General features: G+C 44.6%; 1 protein-coding gene across 1 annotated transcript in view; it reads left to right on the forward strand.

The window, feature by feature from the left end:
• Positions 1-16,278, forward strand: part of ZNF804B (zinc finger protein 804B) — a 408,332-nt gene extending 392,054 nt beyond the window's left edge. The window contains exon 4 of the mRNA XM_088478665.1: positions 12,573-16,278. Coding sequence (XP_088334791.1) covers positions 12,573-16,059 — 3,487 coding nt within the window. The 3' untranslated portion in view covers positions 16,060-16,278. The remainder of the gene's footprint in view (positions 1-12,572) is intronic.
• The last annotated feature ends 728 nt before the right edge of the window (positions 16,279-17,006 follow it).

Genomic DNA, 17,006 nt, shown 5'->3' on the forward strand with positions numbered 1-17,006 from the left:
ATTTACCTTTATTACCATTTTAACACTTATTAGTTACTTTTACATGTCTGATACTTTATAACACTTCACTGTCACTCTTTTTTTCGTGTGATGCCCTGGGGAGATCTTTGGCTGGGCTGTCTTTTGGGGTGCCCTGCGTCCCAGATGTGAATTCCAGAGTGTTAGAGACCTGCTCAATGAGGTGACCTTGACGATGGTGGACAGGCCCGTATCATTGGCCACGGATTTGCTAACTACCTCTGAAATTATATTTATTTGCAAAATACATTTAAATGTGAACAGTAATGATCGCATAGTGCATCTGCAACTCCGTTTTCTGTGTATATTACTTTAAAATCTCAGCATGATGGCACCTTTCATTACTATTAGGGTGTGCAGTCTAGAGCCATGATATATAATGTAGTAGGAGCAGAGTATTTTCATGTTCTGTGAGAGACGATCCCTGAATTTCAATGGAATACACTTTGGAGTTTAGAGCAGTAATGTGCGGTGAGGTCAATGGCTGGGGAGGTACACGGAGATGGTTCTGAGTTCTGGGAGCCTGTCTCACCCCATACTCACTGTAACTCTCCCCTCACTCTCTCTTTCTGCTACTGACTGAGTTCCGATTTCTAAACACTGCAGTGCACTTCCTGGTCACATGACACATCCAAGGTGTCCATCCGTGTTCAAGGCACACCCACCATATTCTTAGGCATGCCTCTATTAGCTCTCTTTCTGTGCAGCATAGTGTACTAATGTAATAGTAGTGTACTACCGTACATACTGTAGTTCAGATTAGTGTCATTGTTGCAAAGGAATTGGTATAAAGGAACAGATTGAGCATAAGGATGCATGGCAGGAGTCACTCATATAGGACCTCTGTCTTTTGCATTTTTACCCAGATTAGACTCGGTAATGGTGTACTAAGGGCCCAGTTAAGAGATGGACGGTAATGCAATCGCAGCTGCATTCTCCCACATATCACAGTTACTAAACTATGCCTTCCAAAGCACAAACAAGCATAGGGACGCCCACTGCTGCCTTCTCATATCCGTCCGATGATGTGCAACAGCGTAAACATCGGTACCATCAACGCACATCAGGCAGTCACAAAGAAGTCTGACCTGCCGCAAACACTGCGGCTCTCCTGAGACACAGAGAGCTCTCATGCTGCACAGGAGAAAGCAATGGCTAATTTATGCACGCACATGTAACAGCATTTAATTGGTCAGACACCCCCTCATTACCTCCCCCAAATGCTGACTACCTCTCACTCACTTTGTGAGTGGTTCATCGGCATGAAATTATTCACATTGCAATCGCTGCGATTCTAAATAGCAAACAACCACTCGTTTTGCGAAAATATCGCAAAACGCTGAATCAGGCCATAAATAGGATTAGAATAGCACATTAAGACGCATATTTTAAGAAATAGTCGCATGGCGCGGCTAAGTAGCAAAGTCTCTGGCGCACCTATTGGCGAAGGTTTGAGGATAGGTGTACGTGAACACTTCTGTATAGAGACAGAGAGGCCCAATAGGCTTAGAAGGAGGGTAACAAAAGGGCTGTTCCTAAGAAAGAGAGATAATTACATTAAGTGCATGTTAACTGTATTTAGGTAGCTATGGAAGGAGCATCAATTGATAGCATCATAATTACATTTCTCATTTCCAGTGCCAGAAATATATTTCTCAGAATGAAGTGTCATCTTCCTACAGTACCTAAACAAACACATCTTGACAGCTGTAATTAAGTAGGCAATAATCACAGAGGAGTCAGACACTTTATATAGACCAACTTATCAGATAAAATGCTTATAATAGTGACCCTTGTAATGCCATTAATTACCTGGTTTACACTCATGCGTGGTTTGCCAGATGCTTGTCTTGTCTGTGTGATGTTTCATTTTATCCCATACATTATAATGTTTTTGTATATTACAGCACTGTAGGTACAGGGCCTGATAAAGATTTGTGAGGACACCAGGGCTAGTAACTTCGGGGTCCATGTCTCATCATTACCTCAAGTACTTCCCTTTCCTGCACTTGCTTGCATCAATGCTCCCATTCAGACTGTGCATGCACAGATAGGGTAGCGCCTCACTGGATGCCTGCGGGTAACGTTGCTTGGCATTGTCAGAGCACCGAACAGTGGGCACACAGTTGTCTGTGAACAGACCACACCACACTGCCATGCTACAATGACAGAGGCTACAGGTGTCACATGGTAATGCTCGTCTTCATGCTGCAGCACCGGGACCTCAAAGTCCCATCCTGCTTCCCCCATGCACCTGGTTTTGGAGAGTTGATCCATGGTTTGGATTCCCCTCAAGGTCCACTGGCATGTGTGGGGCCTGTAGTTCCAGCCGCCGCCTCCACCTCCTGCTTTTCCTTCTATGCTACATGCCAAGGACAGGTACTATCGCCTATAAATTTATATATATATATATATATATATATATATATATTAGGGGTGTGCACCGGCCACTTTTCGTGTTTTGTGTTTTGGTTTTGGATCTGGATCTTTCTTCGTGTTTTGGATCTGGATTAGTTGTACCAAAACCACCCTTCCGTGTTTTGGGTTCTGGGTTTTGTGTTTTGGATCTGTATTTTTTTTTAAAAAAGCATAAAAACAGCTAAAATCACAGAATTTGTAGGTTTTTCTGCTCCTATGCTATTATTAACCTCAATAACCTTAATTTCCACTCATTTCCAGTCTATTCTGAACACCTCACACCTCACAATAGTGTTTTTATGTCCAAAAGGTTGCACCGAGGTAGCTGGATGACTATGCTATGCGACACGAGTGGGCGGCACAAACACGTGACCCATCTAGGCGTGATACTGCAGTGGCAGACAGGATGGCAGTTTGAAAAACTAGGCCCCAAACTGTACATAATGCAAAGAAAAAAGAAAAAAAAGAGGTGCAAGATAGAATTGTCCTTGGGCCCTCCCACCCACCCTTATGTTGTATAAACAGGACATGCACACTTTAACAAACCAATCATTTCAGCGCCAGGGTCTGCCACACAACTGTGGCTGAAATGATTGGTTCGTTTGGGCCCCCAGAAAACAAGCTGGCAATTAATGTGTCCCTGCACAAACTGGCTCTACGGAGGCAAGATGTCATCCTCATCCTCCTCATCCACCGATTCCTCACCCTCTTCAGTGTGTACATCCTCATCCTCACAAAGTATTAACTCGTCCCCACTTGAATCCACCACCACAGGTCCCTCTGTACGTTCTGGAGGCTGGTCTCCCTGGAAGAGCTGATAATTCATTTACTTATGGGACACAGGCGCACGCTTGGCGCTGCTCCTTTGTTGATGCACGTGCGGCTACTGCGCACACAATTCACAAACACAGAAAATAATTTTTTTTTTGGTTTGGACTGGAGTGTACTTTGGGGGTTACATCACCCTTTAACGGTCAAGCCAGCCGGCCCTTTACTTATGACTCAGGCGCACGCTTGGCACTACTTTGTTGATGCACGTGCGGCTACTGCGCACACAATTCACAAACATAGAAAATAATTTTTTTTTTGGTTTGGACTGGAGTGTACTTTGGGGGTTACAGCACCCTTTAACGGTCAAGCCAGCCGGCCCTTTACTTATGACACAGGCGCACGCTTGGCACTACTTTGTTGATGCACGTGCGGCTACTGCGCACACAATTCACAAACACAGAAAATATTTTTTTTTTTGGTTTGGACTGGAGTGTACTTTGGGGGTTACAGCACCCTTTAACGGTCAAGCCAGCCGGCCCTTTACTTATGACACAGGTGCACGCTTGGCACTACTTTGTTGATGCACGTGCGGCTACTGCGCACACAATTCACAAACACACAAAAAATATTATTTTTTTGGTTTGAACTGGAGTGTACTTTGGGGGTTACAGCACCCTTTAACGGTCAAGCCAGCCGGCCCTTTACTTATGACACAGGCGCACGCTTGGCACTACTTTGTTGATGCACGTGCGGCTACTGCGCACACAATTCACAAACATAGAAAATAATTTTTTTTTTGGTTTGGACTGGAGTGTACTTTGGGGGTTACAGCACCCTTTAACGGTCAAGCCAGCCGGCCCTTTACTTATGACACAGGTGCACGCTTGGCACTACTTTGTTGATGCACGTGCGGCTACTGCGCACACAATTCACAAACACACAAAAAATATTATTTTTTTGGTTTGAACTGGAGTGTACTTTGGGGGTTACAGCACCCTTTAACGGTCAAGCCAGCCGGCCCTTTACTTATGACACAGGCGCACGCTTGGCACTACTTTGTTGATGCACGTGCGGCTACTGCGCACACAATTCACAAACACAGAAAATATTTTTATTTTTGGTTTGGACTGGAGTGTACTTTGGGGGTTACAGCACCCTTTAACGGTCAAGCCAGCCGGCCCTTTACTTATGCCACAGGCGCACGCTTGGCACTACTTTGTTGATGCACGTGCGGCTACTGCGCACACAATTCACAAACACAGAAAATATTTTTTTTTTTGGTTTGGACTGGAGTGTACTTTGGGGGTTACAGCACCCTTTAATGGTCAGGCCAGCCGGCCCTTTACTTATGACACAGGCGCACGCTTGGCACTACTTTGTTGATGCACGTGCGGCTACTGCGCACACAATTCACAAACACACAAAAAATATTATTTTTTTAGCACTTGGGGGGAGTACCCCTGATGGACAGAGCACCCCCTGGACAACACTACAGCTCCCCTTTAGGACTGGGACACTGGACAGGACTTTGGAGTGGACACAGCCCCTATGGAGAACTGACTGCACAACACAGTCCAGCCAGCCCCTATGGACTTTGAAGTAGTGGACACAGCCCCTATTAACAACAGCAGCACAGCACAACACAGCCAGCCCCTATGGACTTTGAAGTAGTGGACAACAGCAGCACAGCGCAGCACAGCACAGCACAACACTATTCTGCACTACACTACACTACACTACACAGCCCAGCCAGCCCTAACTCCCACCCTCCCTCTTCACTGTCCACAGCAGAGTGAGAAAATGGCGCCGACGCGGGTACCTTATATAGGTTCCAAAACCCACGAGACTCGGAAGGCGGGATGATGACGTTTTGCCTCGATTTCAGATCCGAGTCAGGCGGGAACAGTCGAGCCTGACTCGGATCTGCCTCGGATCGGGGGGGCTCGGGGGGTTCGGATTTCAGAAATCCGCACCCGCTCACCCCTAGTGTAAATACATAAATGTTTTTACATGTAGGGTAAATACTGGCTGCTTTTGCATGTAGCCCACGAATACTGCACAGCTTTATTATTACTCTACAATTTAGATGTCAGTTTGGAAACACTCCTCCCAAATCTAAATCTCTGCACATTTTAAATCTGCCCCACCTGAAGTGCAGCATGGTTTCACCAAGATGATCAGTTGAGAGCGATATCTCACTCTATTCCCAACTCTGAATCAGGCCCTCAGTCCTCAAACGGTCCAGGTTTTAAGGATAACCATGCTTGGGCACAGGTGACTTAATTAACACCTCAGTCTTTTGATTTAACCATCTCTTCTTAACCATGAATATCTTTAAAACTAGGGGTGTGCACCGGCCACTTTTCGTGTTTTGTGTTTTGGTTTTGGATCTGGATCTTTCTTCGTGTTTTGGATCTGGATTGGTTTTCCAAAACCACCCTTCCGTGTTTTGGGTTCTGGGTTTTGTGTTTTGGATCTGTATTTTTTTTTAAAAAAGCATAAAAACAGCTAAAATCACAGAATTTGTTGGTTTCTCTGCTCCTATGCTATTATTAACCTCAATAACCTTAATTTCCACTCATTTCCAGTCTATTCTGAACACCTCACACCTCACAATAGTGTTTTTATGTCCAAAAGGTTGCACCGAGGTAGCTGGATGACTATGCTAAGCGACACGAGTGGGCGGCACAAACACGTGACCCATCTAGGCGTGACACTGCAGTGGCAGACAGGATGGCAGTTAGAAAAACTAGGCCCCAAACTGTACATAATGCAAAGAAAAAAAAGAAGTGCAAGATGGAATTGTCCTTGGGCCCTCCCACCCACCCTTATGTTGTATAAACAGGACATGCACACTTTAACAAATCAATCATTTCAGCGCCAGGGTCTGCCACACAACTGTGGCTGAAATGATTGGTTCGTTTGGGCCCCCAGAAAACAAGCTGGCAATTAATGTGTCCCTGCACAAACTGGCTCTACGGAGGCAAGATGTCATCCTCATCCTCCTCATCCACCGATTCCTCACCCTCTTCAGTGTGTACATCCTCATCCTCACAAAGTATTAACTCGTCCCCACTTGAATCCACCACCACAGGTCCCTCTGTACCTTCTGGAGGCTGGTCTCCCTGGAAGAGCTGATAATTCATTTTGATGAACATCATCTTCTCCACATTCTGTGGAAGCAACCTCCTACGCCTTTCGCTGACAAGGTTCCCGGCTGCACTAAACACTCTTTCGGAGTACACACTGGAGGGGGGGCAACTCAGGTAAAATAGAGCCAGCTTGTACAGGGGCCTCCAAATTGCCTCTTTTTCCTGCCAGTACAGGTATGGACTGTCTGACATGCCTACTTGGATGCTGTCACCGATGTAATCCTCCACCATTCTGTCAATGGTGACAGTATCATATGCAGTGACAGTAGACATGTCAGAAATTGTTGCCAGGTCCTTCAGTCCGGACCAGATGTCCAAACTTGGTCCTGCCTGCCCTGCATCACCGCCAGTGGGTTGCTTAGGATACCTAAGTTTTTTCCTGGCAGCCCCAGTTGCGGGAGAAAATGAAGAAGGAGCCGTTGACGTGTCACGTTCCGCTTCAGCTGACAGTGTGTTCACCAGCAGGTCTTTGCACCTCTGCAGGCTTGTGTCGGCCGGAAAGAGAGACACCACATAGGCTTTAAACCTAGGATCAAGCACGGTGGCCAAAATGTAGTGGTCTGATTTCAACAGATTGACCACCCTGGAATCCTGGCAAAGCGAATGAAGGGCTTCATCCACAAGTCCCACATGCCGAGCGGAATCGCTCCGTCTTAGCTCCTCCTTCACTTTCTCCAGCTGCTTCTGCAAAAGCCTGATGAGGGGAATGACCTGACTCAAGCTGGCTGTGTCTGAACTGACTTCACGTGTGGCAAGTTCGAAGGGCTGGAGAACCTTGCACAACACGGAAATCATTCTCCACTGCGCTTGAGTCAGGTGCATACCCCCTCCTTTGCCTATGTCATAGGTGGATGTATAGGCTTGTATGGCCTTTTGCTGCTCCTCCATCATCTGAAGCATATAGAGGGTTGAGTTCCACCACGTCACAACCTCTTGCTTCAGGTGATGGCGGGGCAGGTTCAAGAGTGTTTGCTGGCGCTCCAGTCTTCGGCACGCAGTCGCTGAATGGCGAAAGTGGCCAGAAATTTTTCGGGCCACCCAAAGCGTCTCCTGCACGCCCCTGTCGCTTTTCAGAAAATTCTGCACCACCAAGTTTATTGTGTGAGCAAAACATGGGACGTGCTGGAATTTGCCCAGATGTAATGCCCGCACAATATTGGTGGCGTTGTCAGATATCACAAATCCCCAGGAGAGTCTAAGTGGGGTAAGCCACTGGGCGATGATTTCCCTCAGTTTCTCTAAGAGGTTGTCGGCAGTGTGCCTCTTACTGAAACCGGTGATACACAGCGTAGCCTGCCTTGTAACGAGCTGGCGTTTCTGAGATGCTGCTACTGGTGACGCTGCTGCTGTTGCTGCATAAGGTGATACATCTACCCAGTGGGCTGTCACAGTCATATAGTCCTTAGTCTGCCCTGTTCCACTTGTCCACATGTCCGTGGTTAAGTGGACATTGTGTACAACGGCATTTTTCAGGACACTGAGGACACTTTTTCTGACGTTTCTGTACAGTCTCGGTATCGCCTGCCTAGTGAAGTGGAATCTAGACGGGATTTGGAACCGGGGACACACTACCTCCATCAATTGTCTAAATCCCACTGCACTAATGGCGGATACCGGACGCACGTCTAACACCAACATAGCAGTCAAGGCCTCAGTTATACGTTTTGCTTCAGGATGACTGCTGTCGTACTTCATCCTCCTCGCTAAGGACTGTTGGAGGGTCAATTGTTTAGTAAAAGTAGTGGTGTTCCTACTTCCTCTCTGGGATGATGAACGACTCCCAGCAGCAGCAACAGCAGCAGCGGCAGCAGTAGGCGTAGCAATGCAGGATCCTCCAGAGGAATCCCGGATAGGAGAGTCAGTCATGCCAGTGACATGGCCTGCAGGACTACTTCCGATCCTGACTAAGGAGGAAATTGACGAGGAGGGAGTTGACGATGTGGTTTGCATGCGCTTGGATACAACAGGACAACGGGATTTAGGTGTCCCTGGACTGCTTACGGTCTTAGCCAAAGTTTCTGAACTTGACAGTAACTTTTTATGAACGCGCTGCAGGTGCCGTATAAGGGAGGATGTTCCTAGGTGGTTGACGTCCCTACCCCTACTTATTTCACCTTTACATATGGTACATATGGCAAGACAGTTGTTGTCCGGATTTGGATAGAAATATTGCCAGACCAAAGAGGTGGAATGTTTGGTCTTCTGCCCAGGCATGACCGTGATGGGCTTTTTCATCCCACGGACAACAACTGTCTCCCCCGGAGCCTGATTTAAACATACCACATCACCATCAGAATCCTCCTCGCCAACTTCCTCCTCAGCGCCAGCTACACCAGTATCCTCATCCTGTTGTACTTCAACAGTGACATCTTCAATTTGCATATCAGCAAGTGGACTGTGGGTGCTCCTTTCAGCACTTGCAGGGGGCGTGCAAATGGTGGAAAGAGCCACCTCTTCCCGTCCAGTGCTGGGAAGGTCAGGCATCGCAACCACCACCACACTTGGACTCTCCTTGGGGATTTGTGATATCTTCTTAGAAAGCACAGTTCTTCGCTGTGCTTTTGCCAGCTTAACTCTTTTGATTTTTTTAGTGGGAGGAGGGCTTCCATCGTCATGTGAAGCTGAACCACTAGTCATGAACATACTAGGGATCGACCTTAGCCGTTCCTTGCCACTCCGTGTCGTAAGTGGCATATTGGCAAGTTTACGTTTCTCTTCAGCTGATTTAAATGTCTTTTTCAAGGTCATTTTCCTGAACTTTGCCATTTGGGATTGTATGTGCCCTCTACTATGACATTGGGCATCGGCCTTGGCAGACGACGTTGATGGCATGTTATCGTCTATGTCATGACTAGTGGCAGCAGCTTCAGCACTAGGAGGAAGTGGTTCTTGATCTTTCTCTATTTTATTTTTATCGGAGAAAGTTTGGTCCTCCATTTATGTTATATCGATTTGATATATACGTGCGGCTAAACATAGAAAATAATTTTTTTTTTGGTTTGGACTGGAGTGTACTTTCGGGGGTTACAGCACCCTTAACGGTCAAGCCAGCCGGCCCTTTACTTATGACACAGGCGCACGCTTGGCACTACTTTGTTGATGCACGTGCGGCTACTGCGCACACAATTCACAAACACAGAAAATAATTTTTTTGGGGTTTGGACTGGAGTGTACTTTCGGGGGTTACAGCACCCTTTAACGGTCAAGCCAGCCGGCCCTTTACTTATGACACAGGCGCACGCTTGGCACTACTTTGTTGATGCACGTGCGGCTACTTCGCACACAATTCACAAACACAGAAAATAATTTTTTTTTGGTTTGGACTGGAGTGTACTTTCGGGGGTTACAGCACCCTTTAACGGTCAAGCCAGCCGGCCCTTTACTTATGACACAGGCGCACGCTTGGCACTACTTTGTTGATGCACGTGCGGCTACTGCGCACACAATTCACAAACACAGAAAATAATTTTTTTTTGGTTTGGACTGGAGTGTACTTTCGGGGGTTACAGCACCCTTTAACGGTCAAGCCAGCCGGCCCTTTACTTATGACACAGGCGCACGCTTGGCACTACTTTGTTGATGCACGTGCGGCTACTGCGCACACAATTCACAAACACAGAAAATTATTTTTTTTTTGGTTTGGACTGGAGTGTACTTTCGGGGGTTACAGCACCCTTAACGGTCAAGCCAGCCGGCCCTTTACTTATGACACAGGCGCACGCTTGGCAGTACTTTGTTGATGCACGTGCGGCTACTGCGCACACAATTCACAAACACAGAAAATAATTTTTTTTTTGGTTTGGACTGGAGTGTACTTTCGGGGGTTACAGCACCCTTAACGGTCAAGCCAGCCGGCCCTTTACTTATGACACAGGCGCACGCTTGGCACTACTTTGTTGATGCACGTGCGGCTACTGCGCACACAATTCACAAACACAGAAAATAATTTTTTTTTGGTTTGGATTGGAGTGTACTTTCGGGGGTTACAGCACCCTTTAACGGTCATTCCAGCCGGCCCTTTACTTATGACACAGGCGCACGCTTGGCACTACTTTGTTGATGCACGTGCGGCTACTGCGCACACAATTCACAAACACAGAAAATATATTATTTTTTTAGCACTTGGGGGGAGCACCCCTGATGGACAGAGCACCCCCTGGACAACACTACAGCACCCCTTTAGGACTGGGACACTGCACAGGACTTTGGAGTGGACACAGCCCCTATGGAGAACTGACTGCACAACACAGTCCAGCCAGCCCCTATGGACTTTGAAGTAGTGGACACAGCCCCTATTAACAACAGCAGCACAGCACAACACAGCCAGCCCCTATGGACTTTGAAGTAGTGGACAACAGCAGCACAGCGCAGCACAGCACAGCACAACACTATTCTGCACTACACTACACTACACTACACAGCCCAGCCAGCCCTAACTCCCACCCTCCCTCTTCACTGTCCACAGCAGAGTGAGAAAATGGCGCCGACGCGGGTACCTTATATAGGTTCCAAAACCCACGAGACTCGGAAGGCGGGATGATGACGTTTTGCCTCGATTTCAGATCCGAGTCAGGCGGGAAAAGTCGAGCCTGACTCGGATCGGACTCGGATCGGGGGGGCTCGGGGGGGTTCGGATTTCAGAAATCCGAACCCGCTCACCCCTAATATATATATATATATTTACACGTGGAAAGGACTGGCACTCCAAATAACGTATAAATAGCTGCTGCCGGTGCCCTCACGACAAGGTAATTGTAGAGGAGGAAGGTGCGGCACTCTGGCATATGAAGAAATAGCAAACACGCACTGCATGTTTGCTATTTCTTCATATGCCAGAGTGCCGCACCTTCCTCCTCTATATATATATTTATATATACATTTACAGCTAATTTAAACTAGGTTTTGTAAAGAACACAAGGGTTTATTTATAAAGTAGTGAAAAACTTAGTGAAGCAGCCCAATGGAGAAGTTGCCCATTGCAACCAATCAACTCCTACCTATTATTTTACAGACTGTACTTGATAAATGTTACTTCAAAGCTGATTGGTTGCCAATGGTCCACTTCACTAAGTTTTTCACTGCTTGATAAATAAACCCCACAGTATTTTAGATTAGTCCTACAGTCACTATTCCCTTGTTGCTGAATATGCTTTGTTCAGGTATCAACACACAGGAAAGATTGTTGGATTAAGTGAAATGTGACCAGAAAATTAAAACCTAATAACACAAAATTAATAAGCAAGATTCTTATGAAAGTGAGACTATACAGTTTTAACTTTTAAATACAACGCCACCTAATGTCCCTCCAGTGTAAAGCCTCAAGTGTACTAAGCCTGTAGCTGTTGCTAAACTCCAGCAATTTCTCCCATTAGCACTACAATATAGAGCCCAAATCAATACAACTGAGTTGGGCCAACTTTAAAAAGCAATCCAGGTGCCATGGTACTTAGAAGCACATGGTATTTGTAAATGGAGAGATGCCTTGCCTATTGAAATCGATCATTCTTGTTACTGTCTGCAGACACATGCCCAGTGCATATTAATTGCACCACTTGATAAGTGGACGATAACTCCAAGTGTCAATGAGCCCTAAATCTCAATGAATATTACTATAAATTCTGAGCCTACATGTTGCCAACCAACAATAAAGGATAAAGGGCCTAATTCAGTACTGCACTAGTGATAGCAGATTCCCGAAGTTCAGGAATCTGCGCATGTGCAGAATGGGTCTGGCAATCCCGCATGCAGTCCGGCAGCAGGCTGTCAGTGGGGCGACGACGGCCTCCATTTGTCAAAACAAAGGCGCATTGCCGTCGTTATTGGGGAGTGGAGAGGCCAGAATCTACGTCGGCTGACAGAGATTTCCTGGCCTCTTTTACTCATCTGCGCCAGCCGGCTTGTGTGACCCTCAAGGGTCACTCAACCGACCGATAGGATCACAGATGATCTGATGCTGCATCCAAGGACGCAGCTCAGATCATTAGCCTCCGGCTGCATTACCATATTAGTGCTATCTCAGCTACTATCATGTTAGCAGCTGCGATAGCAAATGCATCTGCAGCTGAATCACCCCCATAAATAACAAAACATTTTATTAAGCAAGTTGACCTTAACAAGTACAGCATTAAGTATTACAGACATATGAAGCTTTGTATATAGATATATTGTTGTTTTCCATTAATGTACTACTTTATCTCTTTGTTTTATTCCCAGTGTTGCAGATGAGGGGCCAGTATTTAAAGCACCCAGACTAAAAGGACCACAGGAAGACGTATTTACAAACAAAGATGAAAGAGTTACAAGTTCAAAGTGTGCAGTCATGTACAAAGGGGAAGCCATCACCAGCGGCAGCGGTGGCGGCATCGCCGAGGGCAAACAAGACATTCTATTTAACAGGGAGGTGCTGAATGACAGCCGCTGTTGCTTTGTTGAAAACCAGACTCAACTACAGGTACCGAACTCAAACAGCAGCAGTGTCACCAACAGGGCAAGCGTCTCATTCTGCTTTTCTAGGAAAGCATTGCTAAAGCTGGATTCTTCAGCATCGGTTTTCAATGAGAGCATGGAAGAAGTAAATGAAAGCAGCCAATTACTTCACCACAAAGCCAAGCAAATGTCTGTAAGCTTTAGACACTATGCACACGTAAATGAAAATGTAACAGAAAACACTGCGCTGTCTCAACAAGATGAAACAGACGTGTCGCTGCCAGACAATGTGCCTGCAAATGTAGAGAAGTTTAAAGATGACAGAAGCAGTCAAGATAACACAAAGGAACATAGCAAAATTGCCCAATCGAACATAACAGCTGAAATGCAATCTCCAGACACCAGTTGTGTAGATCAACTGAGTCAAAAAGAAGTAAATGTTACTTTAGAGACTGAGTTGTCATCTGAGACGCCAGCGGAGGTCCATTGCCAAGCTCGGAGCTGTATACAAGAGGCTTGTTCCAACAAGCACACAGTTGCAGATGCAATATTAATCGAGCATTTAACCCACTTACTCTCACAAAAACATGGTAAAGAGGAGTCAAGCGTAAATTCAGACGAAGGAAATTCAGCGGCATCTGATGATCATGTTCAAAACCCAAGTAAATGCCAAGAACATTCATCAGGTGACTCTGCAAATGCCGGTACTCCATCCAAAACACTATCTTTTCTTAGCGTCTTGAGCAAAGATGGCAATACTATCCTTCAGTGGCCCACAGAACTCCTTTTATTTACTAAAACTCAGCCCTCAATATCCTATACCTGCAATCCATTATATTTTGATTTTAAATGTTCCAAAAAAGGCAAAAGCGGAAAAACAAACGAAATAGACACAAAGAATTGTGCAAGTAGTGAACTGTCTAAAAACAGACATGAGGAAAAAGCCTCAGGTATCAAGATGGATAGAGAAGTGGAGAATGAAACAGACAGTCAGCCAGTAGAGCCAAAGAAAGACAGAAAGAAGCTAGAGGGATTGGCAGAAAGAGAAATGGAATCTTATGACAATTACCGAGTAGTTACGGACTACACACATAAAGCCAAGTTCAGTCATTTGCATGACGACAGACCTCAGGTTTCCACCCATTGCAGTCCTTCTCAGAACTACATTGTCAGATCAAGTCACCATTCGAGAAAACGCAAAAGATCTTCTCATGACCAGTCCAAGAGAATTAAAACTGCCCATCATAGCCGAATAAAGGAGATGGCAAATTCCAAAGAGGAGTTGAAAAGAAGGAGGTTTTTACAACAGGACAAGCTGGTTTTTAAAGACAAGTGCTACAGCTCAAACAAGTCTAAAGAAAGTAGAGACCAGAGTCGCTATGAAAATAGCTTCTCTTGGGAAAACGTTGATGGTAGTAAAGATTCAGAAAGTGATGCAAACTCAGACATATCCCAGAAAACATTATTTTCACAAGCATCCTCTTCTAGTTATTCAATGAGTAGTGGTTCAACTTGCAGGCATGAAGACATAGAAAGCAGAACACCAACTCATGACACCTCTCCGAAAGTAAACCGCCGCATACCGGGAAAGCACAACAGTGAATTGTCTTCAGATAATGACTGCTTTTCAGAAGTTGATAAAAAGTCAAACTGCAAAAATCAAAAGCACAAAACATTTAGTGAGAGCTCAAGACATGAGTTTCTTGAACATCGTCTGTGTTGTAAACACGCCAGGAGCAAACATCGGTCGCGGAAGAAACAAGATGACTTGGGAGCTGATTGTGTTGTAGAACAATTGCTTTCTATACAAGAAAACAGCATTAAAAGCTCTGCAACTGTGAAATCAGGAATCAACAAATCTAGTGCTTCCCCAGAAGAAATAATTAACTTTTCTGGATCTCCCAGAAGTCCACATACAACAGAAAGTTTTACCAACAGTAATGCAAAGGGTTCATCATATAGGTTTCATCATCAAGACCTGGGACCTCTCTCAGTGAGCTGTAGGAAGAACGATTCAGAAGACACAGTACAGCAAATAATAGTTAATGAGAACAATTCCTTGATTACTGAATTGCTTCTAGAGAGTGAACAGGCCACAGAGCCTTCAAAAGAAGACCACAATACTAGGAACTATGGTATTATGGAATTTAATAAAAATTATTTTGCTATCAAACTTCCTCCCAATGATCACGAAAAAGCAGCTCCACCATTGCAAGATCATATCAAAGCTAGCAGAAACATAGATCTTTATGATACGGGCCACATGTTTCAAAAAAGCATCAGCAGTTGCAAATCCAAAGGGTCGGAATACTGTAAAGTCAATGTTACCACAACTGCTGATAACTGTCCTTATAATAATAATATCATTCATATAGATAAAGAATGCAGAACTGAAATTCCAGTAGAGGACTCACCAGGACAATTCATTGGTGAAGTGCAACCTTTTATGCAAAGCCCTGGCCCAGGTCACCTTAACTTCCCATGTGCATTGCCCCATCTAAGACATCTAGGTGAAACCAACTCACCAGAGACCAAAGAAGAACAAATAAGACTGGTACGACCTGATGTAAATATGAAATTAAACTCTGTGGAAGGAAATATAAAATGCTTTTATGACAGTACTATGCAGGACTTTAGAAAAGCAGATAATAGCAGAAGGTTCCATCATAAGTCCACTTCTCCTCCTCTAGCACAACAACCTATAACATTCTCACCAGATGAAGTAGATAAGTATAAACTGTTGCAAATTCAGGCACAGCAGCACATGCAGAAGCAGCTGTTGACAAAGCATTTTAAAGCATTACCCAGCAATGGATCAGCTGTCTTCTCAAGTGCACAAACTATTCAGCCTGTCTCAGTCCAACACCATCCATCTATCACCAGCATCCACCATGCTCTCATGCAGCGATATGCTGTGACAGCTTCCATGCATTCCCATGTCAATCACTTTCCATTGCAACATCTAAATCCTTTCCCCCAGTCACAGTTTTCGCCTATTACTCTTTCTTCATCGTTAACACCAACCCTCTTTCAAACGCCTGCACCGCACATAGGTCATCCACTTGCGCACCCGCTGCATTTAGTTTCTGCAACAGCCATTCACCCTGCCCACCTGACTATTCAAGCACTCCCACATGCAACCCTTATCCCAACGCTCTTCGCACCACACCCCAACACAGGAATGCACCCTACAATACAATTGCATCCTCTAATTCACCCATTGTTCCAAGGGCAAGATTTTCATCACCATTCTGGGCCTAGTCACCCTCATTAATATTTGCTACTGTAGAATGAAATGTACACGCAAAATAGAGTACATATTGAAGATTAGATTCTGTTACTTTGTTATGTTTTCGGGGTTTTTTTCCACTACTTTTTGATTATTATTTTTTTTTTTTTTACAATGATAATTTCTAGTTTAATCCATGGTAAGCTAGTTTTAAGATTTTAAGAATTTATGTTTATTGTAGTTCTTGACTGTCCATTTGATATGGTATATGATGTGAATTTATTATGATGAAAATGCAATTATTTTTAATAAACTAAAGAATAATTGATCTGACTACAAAATGGCACAGAAATGTAAAAATTATTTCTCAGGTATTTTTGTGGTTTGGCGAAACACATATTCTTTTCATTAATTTGGCAACTTAATGTGAAGATGTCACTCACAAACATTTTTAAAATTTTCAATGTTGTTAATTTGATAGCTATATTTCTGAAAATTGTGCTTGAATTATATGGGAGATCATTTTTGTCCCCAGAATATATTTTACACATGGGTAACACATGGTTAATTTTAAATTTTGTGTACATAAATCCTTTAAGATTTTTTGTGATCATTTGTGATCGAGAAGGTAGAAAAAATTCCAACTTTTTTTTTTCACTTTGCTGACAAAATATTGTAATCAGTAACAGGTCTGTCCTGGGAAAAGTATAACAGTCCAAAATTTGATAGTATTAAGAGAAGTTGGTTCGGTAACCATAGCATTTATGAGGATGTCACCTGGAATGGAGTAAATACAATAACATGCTGTATACAAAAATAATAACTAAACAAAATAAATTTCTGACAAACGTAACCATTTAAAAGCTCGTATACTGAGCGGATGGCTGAAATTACTTTTCCACCACAAATTAAGCTGAATATTACACATCGTTGGAGGTGATGGGCATTGGTCTACTCTGTCCACAGAATGCCATTTACTACAACCAGGTGCG

This window comes from Taudactylus pleione, unplaced genomic scaffold (genome assembly GCF_031769625.1).
Source record: "Taudactylus pleione unplaced genomic scaffold, aTauple2 ptg000216l, whole genome shotgun sequence".
NCBI lineage: Eukaryota > Metazoa > Chordata > Amphibia > Anura > Myobatrachidae > Taudactylus > Taudactylus pleione.